The sequence below is a fragment of the Heptranchias perlo genome, chromosome 4 (assembly GCF_035084215.1).
Source record: "Heptranchias perlo isolate sHepPer1 chromosome 4, sHepPer1.hap1, whole genome shotgun sequence".
In the NCBI taxonomy this organism is placed as follows: domain Eukaryota; kingdom Metazoa; phylum Chordata; class Chondrichthyes; order Hexanchiformes; family Hexanchidae; genus Heptranchias; species Heptranchias perlo.
Window position 1 is genome coordinate 28,778,385 of NC_090328.1, and position 23,229 is coordinate 28,801,613.

The window sequence follows — 23,229 nt, forward strand, 5'->3', positions numbered from 1 at the left end:
CCATGTGCCTGCTGCCCTTGTCCTAGGTGGTAGAGGTCGTGGGATTGGGAGGTGCTGTCGAAGAAGCCTTGGCGAGTTGCTGTAGTGCATCCTGTAGACGGTACACACTGCAGCCATGGTGCACTGGTGGTGAAGGGAGTGAATATTTAGGGTGGCGAATGGGGTACCAATCAAGCGGGCTGCTTTGTCCTGGATGGTGTCGAGCTTCTTGAGTGCTGTTGGAGCTGCACTCATCCAGGCAAGTGGAGAGTATTCCATCACACTCCTGACTTGTGCCTTGTAGATGGTGGAAAGACTTTGGAGAGTCAGGAGGTGAGTCACTTGCCACAGAATGCCCAGCCTCTGACCCGCTCTTATAGCCACAGTATTTAGGTGTTTGGTCCAGTTAAGTTTCTGGTCAATGGTGACCCCCAGGATGTTGATGGTGGGGGATTCGGTGATGGTAATGCTGTTGAATGTCAAGGGGAGGTGGGTAGACTCTCTCTTGTTGGAGATGGTCATTGCCTGGCACTTGTCTGGTGCGAATGTTACTTGCCACTTATCAGCCCAAGCCTGGATGTTGTCCAGGTCTTGCTGCATGCGGGCACGGACTGCTTCATTATTTGAGGGGTTGCGAATGGAACTGAACACTGTGCAGTCATCAGCGCACATCCCCATTTCTGATGTTATGATGGAGGGAAGGTCATTGATGAAGCAGCTGAAGATGGTTGGGTCAAGGACACTGCCCTGAGGAACTCCTGGAGCAATATCCTGCGGCTGAGATAATTGGCCTCCAACAACCACTACCATCTTCCTTTGTGCTAGGTATGACTCCAGCCACTGGAGAGTTTTCCCCATGATTCCCATTGACTTCAATTTTACTAGGGCTCCTTGGTGCCATGCTGCCTTGATGTGAAGGGCAGTCACTCTCACCTCACCTCTGGAATTCAGCTCTGATGCTGATGATTGAGAGTAGAGTGATGGGGCGGTAATTGGCTGGATTGGATTTGACCTTTTTGTGGACAGGACATACCTGGGCAATTTTCCACATTGTCGGGTAGATGCCAGTGTTGTAGCTGTAGTGGAACAGTTTGCCTCGAGGCGCGGCTAGTTCTGGAGCACAAGTCTTCAGCACTACAGCCGGGATGTTGTCGGGGCCCATAGCCTTTGCTGTATCCAGTGTACTCAGCCGTTTCTTGATATCACATGGAGTGAATCGAATTGGCTGAAGACTGGCTTCTGTGATGGTGGGGCTATCAGGAGGAGGCCGAGATGGATCATCCACTCAGCACTTTTGGCTGAAGATGGTTGCAAACGCTTCAGCCTTGTCTTTTGCACTCATGTGCTGGACTCTACCATCATTGAGGATGGGGATGTTCACAGAGCCTCCTCCTCCCGTTAGTTGTTTAATTGTCCACCACCATTCACAACTGGATGTGGCAGGACTGCAGAGCATTGATCTGATCCGTTGATTGTGGATTCGCTTAGCTCTGTCTATAGAATGTTGCTTCCACTGTTTAGCATGCATGTAGTCCTGTGTTGTCGCTTCACCAGGTTGGCACATAATTTTTAGGTAGGCCTGGTGCTGCTCCTGGCATGATCTTCTAGACTCCTCATTGAACCAGTGTTGATCCCCTGGCTTTTTGGTAATGGTAGAGTGAGGAATATGCCAGGCCATGAGGTTACAGATTGTGCTGCAATACAGTTCTGCTGCTGCTGATGGCCCACAGTGCCTAATGAATGCCCAGCTGCTAGATCTGTTCTGACTCTATCCCATTTAGCAGTGTGGTAGTGCCACACAACATGTTGGATGGTGTCCTCAGTGCGATGACAGGATTTCATCTCCACAAGGACTGTGCGGTAATCAATCCTACCAACACTGTCACGGACAGATGCATCTGCGATAGGTAGAATGGTGAGGATGAGGTCAAGTAGGTTTTTCCCTTGTGTTGGTTTGCCACCTACCGCAGGCCCAGTCTGGCAGCTATGTCCTTCATGACTCGGCCAGCTCGGTCAGCAGTGGTGCTACCAAGCCACTCTTGGTGATGGACATTGAAATCCCCCACCTAGAGTACATTCTGTGCCCTTGCTCCCCTCAGTGCTTCCTCCAAGTGGTGTTCAACATGGAGGAGGACTGATTCATCAGCTGAGGGAGGGCGGTAGGCGGTAATCAGGAGGAGGTTTCCTTGCTCATGTTTGACCTGATGCCATGGGATTTCATGGGGTCCGGAATCAATGTTGAGGACTCCCAGGACCACTCCCTCCTGACTGTATATCACTGTACCGCCACCTCTGGTGGGTCTGTCATACCCAGGCATGGTGATAGAAGAGTCTGGGACATTGGCTGAAAGGTATGATTCCGTGAGTATGGCTATGTTCAGTCTGTTGCTTGACTAGTCTGTGGGACAGCTCTCCCAATTTTGGCACAAGTCCCCAGATATTAGTGAGGAGGACTTTGCAGGGTTGGCTGGGCTCGATTTGCCTTTGTTGTGTCCAGTGCCTAGTGGTCCGATGCTGAGTGGTCCATCCGCTTTTATTCTTATAATGACTTTTTGTAGCAACATTGTACAACTGAGTTGCTTGCTGGGCCATTTCAGAAGGCAATTAAGAATCAACCACTTTGCTGTGGGTCTGGAGTCACATATAGGATGAGTTTTTACGACAATCAGGTAGTTTCATGGCCACCATTACTGATACTAGTTTTTTATTCCAGATTTTATTTAATTAATTGAATTTACATTCCTCACTAGACATGGCGGGATTTGAATTTATGACTCCGGATTATTAGTCCAGGCCTCTGGATTGTTAGTCCAGTAACATAACCACTATGCTACCGTACCCAGAGTTATTAGTGATACTGTACTTTCCCACAGAAAATCTCATTTTTTAAACCTGATTTTTACTTGTTCTTTTAAAAAAACGAACACAAAGAACCGTACTTGCTGGTTAAACCATTGAAGCCAAGTTCACCAAGAATCTCAATGACAAGGTAAACCCTTTAAATAAATACTCCATTGAACTGTAATGTCCACCATTAAGTACAATCATACAGCTAAAATTAATATAAGGTTAATTATGTTAAATAAATTCAGCAACTGAATAAATGAAGGTAACAAAGAACATTATCTTAAAAAAAATAAAAAGTACTTTCTACTCACCCTTAATGCCAAATCATCAATGAAAGAAATGGACTCAATGTACATATCACATGACCAACATGTAATTTAAGGTAAGTCAAGGAATATCCTGCATTTAGCCTGCAGGGCAACACAATTCAAGATTGGCACCAACCTTTTGTTAGTTGTAGCCTCAAGCTCAAAAATATTGAAGTCCCAGCTTTCTTCTTCTTCCAGCAATTCTGCTACATGAGGTGGCACATCGCTAAGGGCAACTGGCATGTGACTTTGCTGCAGGTCTGTCAGAATAAAGAAAAAGACCAACTTAGAGCATATCCCAATACAAAAGGGGGTAATTTTAACCCCCCCGGGGGAAAAAGTGGAAAACCCGACCCTAACCCGCCTCCAAATTGCCCACTTCCGGTTCTATCAGAGGCAGGTTGGGGGGGCAGGCGACTAACCTGCTCTCTGGAGGCAGGTCCCTAATTTGATTATTTTAATGAGGCTGTTTGCCTCAAATTTACGCTGTGTTTCAGATTTCCCAGGCCTCTGGTAACCCGGCAGCTGAAGGGAGGTGAGAACAACTGGATCCAACAGGTAAGTGCCTTTCTAGCACTGCTTGTGGGCCAGGAGGAGGAGGAGTGCTTCCCCCCGGCCTACCAATTGGACCCCTGTGATCGTCTGATATCCACCCACCCTCCCCGCTACCAATCGGCCCGATGTCTTCACCCCTCCCCCCCATAATGTCTCCGGCCTCCACGATCAATCCATGCCTCCCCCCGATGTCTCCGGCCCCGACAATCAATTCACGCTCCCCTCCCCCTGGATGTCTTCGCCACCACCCCCCCCCCCCCCCCACCATGTCCTCTCCAACCCACAAACTCTTCCGCTCCCTCCTCTCCGCTCCCTGCTGCAGCCTGGTACCACAGACCTTCCCGCCAGCCAGCATCTCAATTTGGCAAGCTGCGGTTGGGAAATGAAGTCCAAAAATTTAAATCCGTCCTGGTGTTAGATTCGGCAGGACATGCGGGAAACCTGTATTTCCGGGTTTCCTGGCCGCTGCTCCTCCGCCCAGCTCCCTCCCCATCTCCCCATAAATATTGGGGCCAAAATGTCTTTATATCTAACATACTACATTGGGAAATAAATACATTTTTCTATCTGTACCCAAACTAAATCTGCTTCTTAACTATCTGCTGGAGCTGTCCTGCGGACCCTCCTACACAGAGTGGACTTCTACGATAACACTGGATGCTTCCTCCAAGGGTGCACAGGTGTCAATATGGTGACATTAACTTGTTGGTATCTGTTACTAAATCATCTTTCTTTCTTTGGGACGGGGGCAGCAAATTGTTTTATTCTTCTTCCCTTGTCTCAAGTCTCTCAATACCATACCATAAATAATTACTTTGCCTCAGTATTTACCAGGGAGACTAACATGGTGGGCGTGACATTAGAAGAAGAGATCAGGAAAGACAAAGACATTTAAGATAGAAAGAGGGGAGATAATTGATAAACTAATCAAACTTAGAGAGGATAAAACCCCTGGTCCAGATGGATTGCATCCGCACATATTAAAAAAAGTTAGGAACGCGATGGCAGAGGCACTGTTACTTATAAAAATTCATTAGAAAAGGGAATAGCGCCAGAGGACGGGCGGACATCTAATATTATTCCTATATTTAAAAAGGGAGACAGAAAAAGTCCAGGGAACTATAGACCAATTGGCTTAACATCGGTAGTAGGAAAGGTAATGGACTCCTTACTCGAAGACATAATAGAAAAACATTTAGAAACTGAAAATATAATAAAGAATAGTTAGCATGGATTTCAAAAGGGAATATCATGCTTGACCAACCTTTTTGAATTCTTTGAAGAAGTAATAGAAAGGGTAGACAAGGGTAATGTAGTAGATGTAATATATTTGGATTTTCAAAAGGCCATTGATAAGGTACCACATAGTAGACTTATGACTAAGGTCAGAGCATGTGGAGTCAAGGAACAGGTAGCAGAATGGATAGCAAGTTGGCTACAAAACAGAAGACAAAGAGTAGGGATTATAGGTAATTACTTAAACTGGCAAAAGGTGGGAAGTGGTGTTCCACAAGGATCGGTGCTGGGACCACTGTTGCTCACCATTTACATACATCACTTGGACTCGGGAATTGGAAGTACAATTTCAGAATTTGCAGAAGACACAAAATTGGGGTTATAGCTAATACTGAGGAGGACTACGACAAAATACAGGAAGACATTAATAAACTTGCAGAATGAGCGCGTAATTGGTAAATGAGTTTCAATATAGATAAGTGTGAGGTGGTACATTTTGGTAGGAAGAATAAGGAAGCCACATACTGCTTGGAAACTAAGAATCTAAATGGGGTAGAGGTGCAGAGGAATCTTGGGGTACAGATACACAAATCACTAAAAGTAGCAACGCAGATTAAAAAGGACATTTAAAAAAAAGCAAACCAAGCACTGGGTTTCATTTCTAGAGGGATAGAACTGAAAAAGCAGAGAAGTTATGTTAAACTTGTATAGAAGCTCTGGAGGATTGCTAACATTGTACTGTTGTTTAAAAAGGTAGAAAGGGATAGACCAAGTAATTGCAGGCCAGTTAGTCTAACGTCGGTGGTGGGCAAATTATTGGAATCAATTCTGAGGGAGAGCATAAATCGTCATTTAGAAAGGCACGGGTTAATCAAGGACAGTCAGCATGGATTTGTTAAGGGAAGGTCGTGTCTCACTTGATTGAATTTTTTGAGGAGGTAACAAGGAGGGTCGATGAGGGTAACACGTTTGATGTGGTGTACATGGAGTTTAGCAAGGCCTTTGACAAGGTCCCACATGGCAGACTGGTCAAAAAAGTAAAAACCCATGGGATCCAAGGGAAAGTGGCTAGTTGGGTCCAAAATTGGCTCAGTGGCAGGAAGCAAAAACTAATGGTTGACTGGTGTTTTTGCGACTGGAAGGCTGTTTCCAGTGGGGTTTTGCAAGGCTCAGTACTAGATCCCTTGCTTTTTGTGGTATATCTTATTGATTTGGACTTGAATGTGAGGGCTTGATCAAGAAGTTTGCCGATGATACAAAAATTGGCCATGTGGTTGGTAGTGAGGAGGAAAGCTGTAGACTGCAGGAAGATATCAATGGACTGGTTAGGTGGGTAGAAAAGTGGCAAATGGAATTCAATCCAGAGAAGCGTGAGGTATTGCATTTGGGGAGGACAAACAAGGCAAGGGAGTACACAACAAATGGGAGGATACTGAGAGGTGTAGAGGAACAAAGGGGCCTTGGAGTGCATGTCCACAGATCCCTGAAGGTAGCAGGACAGGTAGATAAGGTGGTTAAAAAGGCATACAGGATACTTTCCTTTATTAGCCGAAGCATAGAATATAAGAGGAGGGAGGTTATGCTAGAACTGTATAAAACATTGGTTAGGCCACAGCTTGACTACTGCGTACAGTTCTGGTCACTACATTACAGGAAAGATGTGATTGCATTAGAGAGGGTTCAGAGGAGATTCACAAGGATGTTGCCAGGGCTGGAGAATTTTAGCTATGAGAAATGATTGGATAGGCTGGGGTTGTTTTCTTTGGAACAGAGGAGGCTGAGGGGAGATTTAATTGAGGTATATAAAATTATGAAAGGACGAGATAGAGTGGATAGGGAGGACCTATTTCTCTTAGCAGAGGGGTCAGTGACCAGGGGGCATAGATTTAAAGTAATTGGTAGAAGGATTAGAGGGGAGCTGAGGAGAAACTTTTTCACCCAGAGGATGGTGGGGGTTCAGAACTCACTGCCTGAAAGGGTGGTAGGGGCAGAAACCCTCATTGCATTTAAAAAGTACTTGGATATGCACTTGAAGTGCCGTAACCTACAAGGCTACGGACCAAGTGCTAGAAAGTGGGATTAAGCGGGATTGCTCTTTTTCAGCTGGCACAGACACGATGGGCCGAATGGCCTCCTTCTGTGCCATAACTTTCTGTGATTCTATGAAGCTTGGTTAGACCACACTTGGAATACTGTGAACAGTTCTGGTCTCCATATTATAAAAGGATAAGGTGCAAAAAAATTTTACCACCATGATACCAGAACTGAGAGGTTATACCTATAAGGAAAGATTGAACTGGCTGGGGCTCCTTTCTCTAGAAAAGAGAAGACTAAGAGGTGACCTAATAGAGGTCTTTAAAATTATGAAAGAGTTTGATAAGGTAGACTTGGAGAAGATGTTTCCACTTGCGGGGTAGACCAGAACTAGGGGCCATAGATATAAGATAGTCACTAATAAATCCAATAGCGAATTCAGGAGAAACTTTTTTACCCAGAGAATGGTTAGAATGTTAAACTCGCAACCACAAGCAGTAGTCGAGGTTGACCAGCATAGATGTATTTATGGGGAAGCTGGATAAACATATAAGGGAGAAAGGAATAGAAGGATGTGTTGGTGTGGTTAAATGAAGAAGGGAGGAGGCTTGTGTGGAGCATAAACACACCGGCATGGACCTATTGGGCCAAAAGGCCTGTTTCTGTGCTGTACATTCTATGTAATCTCTCCCAGAGGTCAATCAGGTGAGTTTCCAGGCCTCTGCCACTGCCCTTCTGAAACTAGCTGACGGGAGTTGTGAGAGCAGCTCTGTTGAGTCCCCACTGATTATCACTCTCTTTCTATGAGGAGCAGCCAACTCTATGCTTTCTCCTGACAGTGCACCAAATCCTCACCAAAGGAGGAACAATTTCTTCTGGTCACGATGGGATAGTGGCATGAGAAGCATTGCAGGAAGACTCCATACGTTTGCTTTTCTTGCAAAATTGTAAGATCATTAGAAAAGAGTCCATTTGCAATTTCACTAGGAAGAATGATCTGAAATCTTCCTGCTGTATGCATGGTACTAAAACTGTCATACTGACCAGAGGAAATCTTCCCCCTACCAGCAAGCAGTGGACCAGAACCTTTGTCCTACCCTTACCTGGATCCCCAGTAAACTTCACCACCTTGTTCCCAGTCAAAAACCTACACCCAATAGGACAGAGATTCCAATTTCAAACCTATAGAATATTTCCATTATCGCACCAACACTGGAGTCAAAGCAGCATGAAGCTCACCTCTGGAGCCCTGGGTTCTGTACAAGGGTGTGTCAGTAATGAGCAATCTACCAATTTTGAAGTCACCAATTTTGCTCTGGAGCTGAATCCTTACCACAGACATGCTAGATAAGAGTAAAATAGTAGAGCGAATGTGGTTTCGTGACCACCACTGCCGTTATAAATTCCTCACACATTAACAGCAGGAGAATATGCTTGGTATACTGGGAAAGAGCAGAACAAGTGCTAATGATGCCCAGCTGTGGTTTTGATGTTGTAGACAATGGACAATTACACCAATTACATTATGGTATGACAATATGGCAAGAAAATGGTTCTTGCCTCTGATGTCCAATGTGTTGTGAAAGATTCTCAGCAATTTTTCCATCAAAGACATTTTAACATGTAAAATGACAAGATGTTGCTTGTGCTACAGGCAACCATTCCTTATCACTGTCACATATTGATACTGTTATGTCACAAATATGCAAATAAGCTTCATATAGGAAGAAACATAAAACTTTAGGAACATCGAGTTACATCGAAACTACAACATAGAAACAGGCCATTTGGGGCCCAACTGGTCTTTGCTGGTGTTTATACTGCACACGAGCCTCCTTCCTCCCTACTTCAGCATCTAACCCTATCAGCATATCCTTCTATTCCTTTCTCCCTCATGTGCTTCCCTTTAAATGTATCTATGCTATTTGCCTCAACTACTCCTTGCGGTAGTGGTACTACTCCTTGGGTGAAGAAGTTTCTCTTGAATTTTCTATTGGATTTATTAGCGACTATTTTATATTTATGACCTCAAGTTTGGCACTCCCCCACAAGTAGAAACATTTTCTTTACGTCTACCCTATCAAGTCCTTTCATTATCTTAAAGACCTCCATCAAGTCACCCCTCAGCCTTCTCTTTTCTAGAGAAAGGAGCCCCAGCCTGTTCAGCCTTTCCTGATAAGTATATCTTATCCTTGTGAATCTTTTTTGCACCTTCTCCAATGCCTCTATATCCTTTCTATAGTATGGAGACCAGAACTGTGCACAGTAGTCCAAGTGTGGTCTAACCAAGGTTCATGTCATAGTAGCTACAGCACAGGAGGAGGCCATTCGGCCCATCGTACCTGTGCCAGCTCTTTGAAAGAGATAGGGAGGGGTGAGGCCGTGGAGGGATTTGAAAACAAACATGTTGATATTAAATCTTTGTTATAGATATGTTTTCTAATTAAAGGCAAGTTTAACATAACTTCTCTGCTTTTCAATTCTATCCCTCTAGAAATGAACCCCAGTGCTTGATTTGCCCTTTTTATGGCCTTAATAACCTGCCTTGCTACTTTTAGCGATTTGTGTATCTGTACCCCTAGATCCCTTTGCTCCTCTATCAGACTCTTATTATTCAAGCATTATGTGGCCTCCTTGTTCTTCCTACCAAAACCTCACACTTATCTATATTAAAATTCATTTGCCAATTTCACGCCCATTCTGCAAATTTATTAATGTGCTCTTGCATTTTGATGCATTCTTCCTTTGTATTAACTATACCCCCAATTTGGTGTCATCTGCAAATTTTGAAATTGTACTTCCAATTCCTCAGTCCAAATCATTAATGTAAATTGTGAACAACAGTGGTCCCAGCACCGATCCCTGTGGAACACCACTTTCGACCTTTTGCCAGTCTGAGTCGCTACCCTTAACCCCGCCTCTGTTTTGTAGCCAACTTGCTAACCCTTCTGTTACATATACCCTGACTCCACATGCTCTGAGGCTGGAAATTCCTCAGAGCGGCTTCTGCTCCATCAGCGTTACTTGGTAAACGAGGTTTCTGCTTCACTTCCAGCAAAGTAACGCCGGGGGAGTAGGAACAGCTCATCAATTTCCTGGCCATGGAAATTTTAAGCACAGGAGAAGGAAATTTGTCCCTTCTTGCCCGAGTTTAATTTAGGCCCTTCTCGGAACAGATTTTAAGTAAAGCGATATATAAAGAGATTTCCCAGAGTATCCACATCCTGCTCATTTTAGATAAGAAAAGTACAGTCCCCACTGCTCATAGCGAGCGGGTTGGTGTTAACGCGATTTGCCTGCTATACATGGTGCACGGTAAAACCAAAAAGGCAAGAAACCAACATTTTTTTTTTAAAATGGGGAATCTCACTTAGCAACTGCTTTTCCTAATTGTTAGCAGTTGCATCCAGAATCTCATCACTAAGGGAATTGCACTATAATGAGGTGTAAACAGTTGATTGAAACTGCTTGAATACCTGAATTTTCCTGAAATCAGCAGAGCCTTTAAAATCAGTAAGTACAGGGTAAGTACTTATTGAACAGTCCGAAATAGTTGGCACACTTAATATGTTATAAGCAGTGCCTTTGTAATTGACGCCTATGGTAATGGGAAATGGTTAGCACCATTTGCCTGACATAGGTGGGATAAGTGTGGACTGTTTAAGTGGTGGGTTCTGTACCCCTTCCCTTCATTCTTAGCACAGGACTCCTCCACTGAGCCTGAATGCATGATTTAAAACATGGAGGTCCTGTGGTACCCAGGTTGCAGTGGCAGAAGGTGGTGCACTAATGCACTGCAACTCTGTGATAGCAAGCAGGTCTGTGCTTACAACTTATCGTATGGTGAGATTCAGAACTCCGGGCCTGGTTGTCAGGGAGGGGCTGAGTGGGAATAACGTACTTCCCCACAGGGACAGTGGACAATCTGAACCCAAACTACTCTTGCACACCTACTGCTTGTTTTATGCAGCAACATTGTCTGCTCAGTTGGAAAATAGAACGTAGGATTGGAAGACCTAAAAGAAGAGGAAAATAAAGGCGACTGCTGGAAATTAACTTAAAAATGAAAGGAACCCTATTTGCAAATTTATTTCGTTGCTTGTTAGTAAAAAAATACTTGTCTGTAAGTTACCTGGTTCTTCTTCAATCTGCCCATCAAGAGAAGTCCATAGTGGTCCCTCAGTCTTCTCAGTTTGCCGGCAGTCTATATAACACAAGGAGAAACAAGATAATATAATTACACATACAAGATGACTGCCTTCTTAAAGTATCATTACCCATGTTCTGAACGTGTTTTCTGTACTTCTCAAGAAATTTTGGAGCAGGCTGTTCTATGGCTCCATTAATGAAATCATTGTTTGTAAATGTTCAGTTCTTAACAAGAGGTAATTGAATAGATTTTAGGCCACCTATTATACAAGTTATAATCACTTCCTCTGCTTAACATACCCCAGAATGAGGAACTAACCTGGGTTTGAAGTCAATGGATCCAAAATCCATTAAACTCAGAACCAGAATCAAGCACATCACCCACAGGTCAGGACTCTCAACATTACTTAAATAGCTCTAAAGCACTAGTTGCATTTTAACATGAAAGAGAAAACCAAGCTTCTGGGAGGCAGCTTCAGGAACAGAATAGACGAGGGAGATCCATTTAAGGTCAGGAGAGATACCAAGGCCCAGAATGAGGGGGAAGCTTAAGACAGCAGCGTGAATTTGTAAAATTAACCCTAATGTTCTAAATAAGATCTGACCAGCACCCTGTATAATTGTAGTAGTACTTCCTTGTCCCCTGTGCACTCATCCCTCTGACGGCTTAGCTACAGGAAATCACAATGCAAAAAAAAAACAGGCTAATATGAGCATCAGATCAGCACAAAAAGAACAATTTTCTCTATGAAGAGATAGGAAGGGCATTTGAGAATAGGAAAGTTATTTTAATAGAAGACTATAATCAGCCTAATATAAACCTGGTTTAATGTCATGGTTGGTAGATCTAATGCATGACTACTTCTTGACCCAACATGTCAAGTAAGCCACAAGTGGCAAAGCTGATCTTGACCAGGCATTCTTAAAAGATCCAGAAAATATGCGTAAAGTACAAACCTTAGCACCCCTGGGGAACTGCGATCACAGAATGATAGTTTAACATGACCTGGAGTCAGAACTATCTAAGACCGGGAGGCAGGTATTTCACTTTAAAAGGGCTAAATTCAATGAAATGAGGGAACAATTAAAACAAAAAAATTGATGGAGGTTGTTCAACAATGTGTCAATGGAAGACAAGTGGAATACTTTTAAAGGTACAATGCCGAGCACGCAGATTAAATATATTCCCAAAACCAACATACTCAGAATAAACAAAAATTAAAAGTGCGATAAAGAGGAAAAACAGCCTATACAGATCCTACAGGGAGAAATGAAAAGGGGGTTACTGGGATGATTACAAGTAAAATGCAAAGGATGATCAGAGGAGCAAAGAGAAAATAGAAAAAAAGTATAGCAGCTGAGGCTAAGCACAACAGCAAACAATTCTTTCAGTTCCGCAGCAGCAGGAGCGTAGTCAAAGAAGAGGTGAAAACCATAAAAGATGCAACTGGGCTTCATACTGAGGATGAGCACAAAATAATAAGTGTTCTAAACGACAATTTCCTCCATGTAGCCACAAAGGAAGACATGACCAATATGGCCTCTACGCAAAGATGTCACAAGTAAAATCAATAACTTTGTTTTCAGTGAAATGGAAGTATAAAAATTCTCAAAACAAATGAATCCCCTGGTATAGATGCTATTTATCCCATGTTGCTGAGAAAGACTTGGAATGAGATTTGTGAAGCATTGTTAATCATTATGAGGAAGTCATTTGACACTGGGGATTAACTAAGATTGGAAACAGATTAATGTGGTGCACATATTTAAAAGGATGACATGACAGACACAGGCAACTCCAGGCCCATTACTCTTATTTCAATTCCAAGTAAAATAACAAAATCGATTATCAGGAGTAAACTTCAGGATCATCTATTATTAAGGACATAGTAACAGGCACTTTGCCTAATCATATGATGATTTTCTGAGTCAACACGGTTTTATGAAAGGGAAATCATGTTTGACAAATCTATTCGAGTTTTTTGAGGATATAACTAGCGGGGTAGATAAAGGAGAACCAATGGATGTAGTACATTTGGATTTTCAAAAGGCATTTGATAAGGTGCCACACAAGAGGTTGTTACATAAGATTAGGGCTCATGGGATTGGGGGTAATATAGGAGCATGGATTGCGGATTGGTTAACGGACAGAAAACAGAGAGTAGGAATAAGCGGGTCATTTTCGGGTTGGCAGGCTGTAACTAGTGGGGTGCCGCAAGGATCAGTGCTTGGGCCTCAGCTATTTACAACATATATCAATCACTTAGATGAGGGGACAAAGTGTAATGTATCCAAGTTTGCTGATGATACAAAGCTAGGTATTTAGGTAAGCTGTGAGGAGGACACAAAGAGGCTGCAAAGGGATATAAACAGGTTACATAATTGGGCAAGAAGGTGGCAGATTGAGTATAATGTGGGGAAATGTGAAATTATCCACTTTGGTAGGAAGAATAGAAAAGCAGAATATTTTTTAAAAGATGACAGACTAAGAAATGTTGGTAGTCAGAGGGATTTGAGTGTCCTTGTACACGAATCACAGAAAGTTAACATGCAGGTACAGCAAACAATTAGGAAGGCAAATAGTATGTTAGCCTATATTGCAAGGGGGTTGGAGTACAAGAGCAAGGAGGTCTTGCTGCAATTATATAGGGCTCTGGTGAGACCACACCTGGAGTACAGTGTACAGTTTTGGTCTCCTTATCTAAGGAAGGATATACTTGCCTTAGAGCGAGTGCAACGAAAGTTCAATAGATTGAACCATAGAACCATAGAAAAGATACAGCACAGAAGGGGGCCATTCGGCCCATCATGTCCGCACCGGCTCGAAGAACAACCAGGTGCCCATTCTAATCCCACCTTCCAGCACCCGGTCCGTAGCCCTGCAGCTAACAGCACTTTAGGTGGAGGTCCAGGTACTTTTTAAAAGAGTTGAGGGTCCCTGCCTCTACCACCAATTTGGTCAGCAAATTCCATACACCCACCACCCTCTGGCTAAAAAAGTTTTTCCTCATGTCCCCTCTAATCCTTCCGCCAATCATCTTAAATCTATGTCCTCTAGTTGTTGAACTCTCCGCCAGGGGAAACAGGTACTTCCTGTCTACTCTATCTGGGCCCCTCATAATTTTGTACACCTCAATCAAGTCACCCCTCAGCCTCCTCTGCTCCAAGGAAAACAACCCCAGCCCATTCAATCTCTCCTCGTAGCTGCAATTTTCAAGCCCTGGCAACATTCTTGTAAATTTTCTCTGCATTATCTCCAGAGCAATTATGTCCTTCCTGTAATGTGGTGACCAGAACTGCGCACAATACTCCAGCTGTGGCCTTACCAGCATTTTATACAGTTCCATCATTACATCCCTGCTTTTGTATTCTATACCTCGGCTAATAACGGAGAGTATTCCGTATGCCTTCTTCACAACCTTATCTACCTGTACTGCCACCTTCAGGGACCTGTGCACATGCACTCCAAGGTCCCTCACTTCCTCTACCCCTCTCAATATATTCCCGTTTACTGCGTATTCCCTTTTACTGTTTGCCCTCCCTAAGTGTATTACCTCACACTTCTCCGGTTGAACTCCATTTGCCACTTTTCCGCCCACTCCACCAACCCATTGATAACTTCTTGGAGTCTACAGCTATCCTCTTCACTATCAACTACACGGCCAATTTTTGTGTCGTCTGCAAATTTGCCAATCATTCAAGTCCAAATCATTAATATATACCACAAACAGCAAGGGACCCAACACTGAGCCCTGCGGCACACCGATTTTCATTCGCAAAGACATCCATCGACTTTTACCTTTGTTTCCGGTTACTGAGCCAATTTCGCCACATTTCCCTGTATCCCATGGGCTTTTACCTTTCTGCCATGTGGGACCTTGTCAAATGCCTTGCTAAAATCCATGTAGACAACATCCACTGCACTACCCTCATCAATCCTCCTTGTCATTTCCTCAAAGAATTCAATCAGATTTGTAAGGCATGACCTTCCCTGAACAAATCCATGCTGACTATCCCTGATTAAACCACGCCTTTCCAAGTGACAGTTTATCCTATCTCTCAGTATTGATTCTAATAGTTTGCCCACCACCGAGGTAAGACTGACTGGCCTATAATTGTTCGGTCTTTCCCTCGTACCCTTTTTAAACAATGGTACTATGTTTGCAGTCTTCCAGTCTTCCGGTCCTCCGGTACCTCCCCTGTATCTAGTGAGGATTGGAAAATGATCCTCAGAGCATCCGCTATTTCCTCCCTGGCTTCCTTCAATAGCCTAGGAAATAATCCATCCGGCCCTGGTGACTTATCAACTTTCAAGGATTCCAGTCCCACTAGTACTTCCTCTCTCATTATGTTTACCTCATCCAATATTTCACACCTCTCCTCTTTAACTACTATGTCCGGATCATCCCTTTCCTTCGTCAATATAGAGACAAAATATTCATTTAAAACCCCACCCACATCCTCTGCTTCTACACACAAGTTACCCTTATCATCCCTGATAGATCCCACCTTTTCCTTAGCTATCCTCTTGTTCTTAATGTACTGATAAAACATCTTTGGGTTTTCTTTAATATTACTAGCTAATATTTTTTCATGTCCTCTCTTTGCTTTCCTTATTTCCTTTTCCTGGGATGAGAGGGTCGTCCTACAAGGAGAGATTGAGTAGAATGGGCCTATATCCTCTGGAGTTTAGAAGAATGAGAGGGGATCTCATTGAAACGTATAAAATTCTTATAATATTCTTATAAACGTATAAAAGAAGGCTTGACGGTGTAGATGCTGAGAGGCTGTTTCCCCTGGCTGGAGAGTGTAGAACTAGGGGTCATGGTCTCAAGATAAGGGGGTCGGCCAATTAGGTGAATCTTTGGAATTCTCTACCCCTGAGGGCTGTGGATGCTCAGTCATTGAGTATATTCAAGACTGAGATTGATAGATTTTTGGACATTAAGGGAATCAAGGGATATGGGGATAGGGCGGGAAAGTGGAGTTGAGGTCGAAGATCAGCCATGATCTTATTGCATAGCGGAGCAGGCTCGAGGGGCCATTTGGTCTGCTCCTGCTCCTATTTCTTACGTTCTTATGTACAACAACAACCTAGTTAACAGCAATCAGCTTGGATTGACATAGGGGAAGATCCATGATAACCATGTGGACAGTGGTAAGCGCTAGGATGTGATGTACCTTGACTTCCAAATATTCAGACTAAACCCTGGGAATGGATAATGAACTGGTTGAATAGTAGGAAACAATGAGTACTCTTTAGAGGAGCTATGTCTGAGTGGAGGAAGTATTGAGTGGGATGCATTAGGGCTTGGTACTGGGAGCACTTCTATTTCTAATTTACACAAATAATCTGGATTTAGAAACTCAATAGCCAAGTGTGCAGATGACACTAAATAGGAGAGGAAGTGAAATCAGAAGAGGTATCTCAGAAATTACAGAATGAGTTGGACAAAATATGGGCGTGGGCAGAACAATGTCAAATGAAATTTAATGCAGACAAGTTATAAAGTGCTCCACACTGGAAGGAAAAATGGACAACATGCATACTCCATGAACGGTATTGAAATAGCTACAGATGAAGCTCAAAGAGACTTAGGACTCCTGGTAGATTTGACAATAAAAATGTCCATCCATTGCAGAGAAGCAATCAACAAAGCCAATAGGACGTTGAACCACATAGCCAAAACAGTAGAATATAAGTCAGAGAAGGCAGTGATCAAACATAATGTTCTAATCAGACTGCACCTTGAATACTGTGTCCAGTTCTGATTGCCAAGAAACAAGAGAGACATTCACATGCTGGAGGCAGTGCAGAGAAGAGCCCAGAAGCTGATCCCTAGTGTCAGGGGTCTAAGTTATGAGAAAAGACTGGGGAAACTTTGGCTTTTTAGCTTAGAAAAGAAGCATCCGAGAAGTGATCTTAAGGAAATTTGTAAGATTACGGTTAAGAGGACGGCCTCAACCGGGATCTTGGGTTCATGTCACGCTACACGTAACCCCACCAGCGAATAAAGGTTATCTGTTTTTAATACAACGGGTCATTCTCTGTCTTTCTCTTCCTTTCGGATGTTTCTCCCTCTCTCTGTCTTGTGTTCTGGCCGTTTGTGTATTCGGTGGTCCTGTAGGTAACACCTCTCTGTCTGAACACTTTGATTGCCTTGACAACGGGCAGTTGGAAAGATTATCTGTAATCACCAGGTATTGTTCTCTGACTATAAATGCAAAATGTTCAAGGAGTCCCACACTCACTCACCTGACGAAGGAGGTAATCTCCGAAAGCTTGTGATTTTCAAATAAAATTGTTGGACTATAACCTGGTATTGTAAGATTCTTTACATTTGTCAACCCCAGTCCATCACCGGCATCTCCACATCTTAAATTAAACTGGGAGTATAACCAGGGACACAGGTTCAAACTAGTAAAAGATAATTTTAGGTCTGATAGCAGGAATTTTTTCTTCACACAAATGGGGTAATTTTGACTTTGTACGATATTGTAAAACAGGGGATAGCGAATCGGCAGCCTGTTTTACGTCTCTCCCGATTTTTATTTCCATTGAAGTCAATGGAGATACAAATGGCTGCACTGTTCACCTACATAACACAGTGACTACACTTCAAAGCAATTCATTCATGTTTTATAACCATGAGTATTTAACTCTGACCAGCTCCAATCACAAATGACATTTCCATGGTTTCAGCAGCACAGCAAACATTGTGTCCCACATTTGATCAGCCATATCTATATTTATCTTTCGTCCACACTTGATCAACTATGCAGTCAGCTCCTTTTCAAAGGAGTTATTAAGGCAATCACTCTTGGCACACAGACAATGCATTAAATGGAGTTACGTTTTCCCCTTATTTTATACAAGTGCAGTTGCGTGCAACTTTACTCTCTCTGCTTTTGGGAATCTGGTGTGTTAGGGTGTCATAAGAATAACATATAACAGTTGGAAAGCACCTGTAAAAATACTGCTTAGCCAGCTAAACAGCCTTTTAACTGGTAGCACACTGTAGGCCATTCCAGATATGGAGTGGACAATTTCTTTGAGAAATGGAGGGAAAGCTCAAAAGGTGTAAACCAAGATTTGCAGATTAGGACCTGCATATCACAGTAAATAACATGAAGGAACAGTGCAGTGCCCTCTGTGGAGTAGAGGGATGGGCCGCCATTTGATATAGAGATTAACATCTTTGTTAAGATAGAGGACAAAAGAATTTTGTAAAAATACTTTTAACACATTATGCTAATATCGCACAGCATGATTAGGAAGTTTAGCAGAAAATAAGTAGCCAAATACAACTAATAATTCTGCAATTGATGTATTCTAACCTTCCAACATTGCTGGCAAAACATAAAAAGTGAAGGAAAGTCAGACTTACTTTTAGAGAAAATGTATTCATTGCCAGACAACCTTCTTAATCCATCCTGAAACATCAAAGAAACAGCGTTACCTTGTGAATGAATAAATTATACTTAACATACAGCATCAAAATATACTATAGTAGTTAATTATTTGTTAAACAGAATAATTTTTTGCTATTATAATTGACAAACCTTAAAATATTGTCAAGTTTAACGTAAGTAATCTGATTAGCAATAGTTTGAAAGGATCTATTTGAAAGTATTGAAGAGTTTATGTGTCAGGATTAAAATTACTAAAATTTTAGTCACATGAGGAAAAGAATTCCATGGGACCATTGCACCACCAGAAGTGCAGCAAGGCTGCTGCTTTGACCTGGCCATGACCCTGTCCCAAATGCCTGCTATTCCAAGGGGGAGAGCCTGAGGCCAGATTGACCGAAGGTTAAAGATGAACCTAATTTTTCTGAATTCTTCCCCAGGACAATAGACCCACTCTGGACCTACAGAAGATTGATTCCTTTGGGATCGATTACCATCCCAGTCCTCAGTGTTGGGGCCTACACTAGGCCCAGAACTGAATCTATATTTGCTCTCAGCTGGGCCTAAGATGGGCGCATCTGGTGGGATTCCTGGGGTAGCTTGGGAAGGAGCCCAGACACACATGTAAACTACTGCTGTAGTGTAAGTGAGACAGGCATATGAAGCACCCACCTCTTCTCTGTCTGAATGTTCTACGTTATTATTGATAAGGCAGACTTATTAAGGCAGACTACCCACTCCTTTCCTGCCCCGATCCGATCGCCTACAGTTTAAAATTGCAGGCGGCAAGGATACCCACCCCAAGCCAGCGGGGTCATCTTTAAATATGCAGGTCGGGCTCCACTGATGTCATCAGGGCCCGATCTGCTATTTTGACTGGGCGCCTGAACAGGGGAGCAGTGATGGCCAAACTTGACATAAGAGGCCCAGCAAGGTAAGTTTTAAAAAAAAGTGTTTTAGGTTTCCTTGTGGGCCCGAGGAGCAGAAATGCTGCTTCGGACCCCACAAAGAAGCCTTGGATCTCCCTTGCCCCGGGCCTCCTCGATCGGCCTCCCCCCACTACTTACCTGACTGCCGGAGACCACTCTCGTCCGTTGGCCAAGCAGTAATTTCCTTGGGTTTGGACGAGAGTCAGGGCTTGGATATGGAAGTGAGGCCCGGGAGTTAAAACCTCTCTGCGCCTCGACATGTGAGTTTGTTGCTCACCCAGGCCTCTTGCACGGAACGATCCCACCCCGAGATAAAATTGGGCCTTATGTTACAGTGAGGGGTGAGCCATACAGGAGTGTGTTATGCTGAAACCTATCTTAAGAAAACACCTGTATGAATGACCACCTGGCTATGGTGGCCCTGCGTTTGCTCCAGGCATCATCAGGTTTGATGGACCAGCTGGCCTTTTCCTGCCCGTCATTTTCGTAAGTCCGTATAAAGACTTTCCCTACTAGGGTTATTGAAGAGCGACCAGGAACAAGAACTCCTGGCTGATTTTTCCTTCTTTCTATTCCAGGGGTACTGAAGCTACTATATTGTGGGTATATCAGATGGTCTGATTCTGAGCAAGTGCCCCAATGGCAAGTACACTGCTGAATAAAATATGCAAGGCTGAAAGGTGTCCCTTACTAACTCACAGTCATGAGACCTCCAACAAGATTACTGGTGTGGGGGTCATCATCTTTGGTGCCAAGCTGTGGTGAGTAGAGCTCAGTTGTTCTTAATATTTCCAGAACTCTGTCCAAAGCCTCAGCCACTGTTACTGGACTGTTCTCCTGGGCAGTGTTAATTATATTGATGACCTTTGAGGAAAAGAAAAGGAGGAAAAATAATTACACTTCTAATAAGCTTTTGAATTTAAAATCTAGAATCAACAATGTTGAGGGGTTTTAATAGAGTAGATAGGGAGAAACTGTTTCCACTGGCAGGAGGGTCAGTAACCAGAGGACACAGATTTAAGATAATTGGCAAAAAAGCCAGGGGGGAGATGAGGAGACATTTTTTTACTCAGCGAGTTGTTAAGATCTGGAATGCATTTCCTGAAAAGGTGATGGAAGTAGATTCAATAGTTACTTTCAAAAGGGAATTGGATCTCTACTTAAAAATGAAAAATTTGCAGGGCTATGGGGAAAGAGCGGGGGAGTGGGACTAATTCGTAGCTCTTTCAGAGAGCCAGCACAGGCACGATGGGCCGAATGGCTTCCTTCTGGGCTGTACGATTCTATCTCATGTGTACAAAAGGTGTTACCCTTTAAACCACAGACCTACATTGAAGAGACTTTCTCCCCAAAATTGATCTAATGTAATCCCTAACGCTAATACAATGCTAAAGCTCTGCATTTTACCAGACAGCAAATATATTATTTTAACCCTTTGCATCATTAATATTTTAATAGACTCTGTTGCATTGCTTTGCCTAGTCATTTATGTCTGCACCTGCCCATTGGGTGTTTGGACTTCGGATGGATTACAAAGGATAAAAGTTCCTATGCCCCTGAAAGTTATGTTGTTATGTAACCCCCCTCCAAGTTTTTCTCTTGGACTTGCTAACACATGCTGAGGTACTGTTCTATGGATCCCAGCAGTCCTCTAGTACCTTGATCAAGTTACTATTTGGCAAGCTACTTGCTTGTAGGGTCATCATAGCTGGACCTGATCTTTTCTTTATTTGAAGTCCACACATGTGTGCTTCCCAGTAGGGGGTTTCTAGATAGTGACCAGGAGTGGACACTCTTAGAATTCTTACCTTCTTTAGCTCAGGAGCACTGAGACCAATTACAGCAACTCTGCCAATGACCCAGAAGAGATCAGGCATCATGGCACTCAATAGTTTTAGTTTTAAGAAGGGTTTTTAAAACATAGAAACAAATATCCACCCAGACTCCTTCATTGCCAGGGCACCCACTGATTTGGTTTTACATTTTTCCATCCTTGCACTGTAATACATCTTCTTAGGTAACTTTGGTCCAATTTTGGAAATTGAGGTTCCCCATTCTAGGAGGACTGACCCCCTTTCCACCTTTCCCCAACTTCCTTTTTTATAGCAGACATGCTAAGCACAAAGGTCTGCTTTGAACAGTAAGCATAAAACTCTAAAACTATAATACAAACCCTTCATTTATTCCAGCACCAGACCTCCACAATTCATTTGTGCAATCTCAAATAGTGCTTGTGCTTTTCCATCATTACAAATTCCATCCATTACCAAATGTTTTCACTAGTAAATGTAAATTTGCACTTTTCTCTATACAACATGCAATTATTTGTTCGTGATATTTGAATGACACAGCATTCAAGGTGAGAATTCAAGGCGAGAATATGGTTGAGAACTTCAGAGACATTCAGAAATGGTTAATAAATTGGACTCTATAATTGACCTATAATGTGGTGGCCTTCTGCTAAATTCTGAAGGTATAAAACAATCAAATATATACGGTTCATGGAATGGAAATGTTACCTTAATAAATTGCTTGTCAAACTCACCTTTGTGATTGGAGCTTCGATTGTCATGGAATGAATCCTTGCCATCGAGGAATGTCGTCGGTTGTGTGAACTTCCTGCTGAAATGAGTGCCAAGGAAAGGGCTTTCAGATGTCCCACACTGATAACAGGCTCAGATTTGGCAATTGAGTGTTGAGTGGATATAGCGGGGACTTTGTGGCACAAGATTAGGTGATGGGTATAGCTTCAATATAAATTCAATAAAAGCCGACAAAATAACATTCAGCCCTTCAAATAACTGACCCATGCTAGGCATAATGGCACAAGACCAGCATTCACCAATAAAGATTGTCTTCTGTGAAAGGATTTTTTTAATGGAACAAATCTTGTGATTTTAATCAGTCCAGTGAAAACACAGGTAAAAAATTGTATAAAGTTATTCTTACCATCACTTCTTTTCGATGTTATTGATCTGACATCAATGGAACCTTTCCGTCTATCTTTACGTCTCAATGACTGTGAATCTGTGAAGAAAGTAAATGGTGATACAGATTTTCTTCTTTCTGAGTTACAACAAGCAAGTGTCAAGACTGTCTTTTATAGTCCAGAAAGAGATTACAGAAGATGGTGGATTGGATGCAACAGGCAAACTGGCTATATCAATTTAATCAGGGTAAAATGTAATATTTTCATGCTTCGAATGATTGTGCACTGTAATGGTGTGTGTACTTTGCTGACAACTGAAGCAATGAACAGCACTAAATAGCAAATAGTGCATTTAACATATATTAGGATTTAATTACTATGTTTACAAATAAAAGTTCTTGATACTCCCTGAATTAATTTAAAGTAGAATTTAATCCCAGCTCCTCTTTGGGGCAATATTTCCTAACTCTCAGGATAAGTCAAAGCAAAGCCTACCTCACTCCTCACTGGTGATCCTCAAGCCGATTACTTTTCCCATGGAAAGGAAGGGCCTTAATCAGCTAGCTGTGATCGCCTCTTATTTCTTGTTACTGGCTATTATGGCTGGCTGCCGTCTTGGTGGAAAAGTTTATTATTTTGCAGATGCGGCTTCTGATGATTGTGAATAGCAGTCCGACAGCAAGAGGTGAGTTAAAGTCAGGTGACTGTAACTCTTCTCTCTGTGTCCAGAGCTTATCTGCTGATATGTTAAATGCTAGTTTTTGTGTTATTTCGAATTATGAGGAATATAGGGGTACAATTCCACCTCTGCACACCCGGTGTATGCCAGGAGCACATATAGAGTGATGGCGCC

The 23,229-nt window shown here is 42.8% G+C and overlaps 1 protein-coding gene across 1 annotated transcript in view; it reads right to left on the minus strand.

Moving 5' to 3' along the window:
- The window catches only part of pde8b (phosphodiesterase 8B), a 190,736-nt gene that overhangs the window by 16,006 nt on the left and 151,501 nt on the right, over positions 1 to 23,229 (minus strand). The window contains exons 12-17 of the mRNA XM_067982683.1: positions 22,397 to 22,474; positions 21,993 to 22,066; positions 20,147 to 20,311; positions 18,497 to 18,542; positions 11,092 to 11,163; positions 3,271 to 3,394 (exon numbers count right to left, since the gene is read on the minus strand). Coding sequence (XP_067838784.1) covers positions 3,271 to 3,394; positions 11,092 to 11,163; positions 18,497 to 18,542; positions 20,147 to 20,311; positions 21,993 to 22,066; positions 22,397 to 22,474 — 559 coding nt within the window. The remainder of the gene's footprint in view (positions 1 to 3,270; positions 3,395 to 11,091; positions 11,164 to 18,496; positions 18,543 to 20,146; positions 20,312 to 21,992; positions 22,067 to 22,396; positions 22,475 to 23,229) is intronic.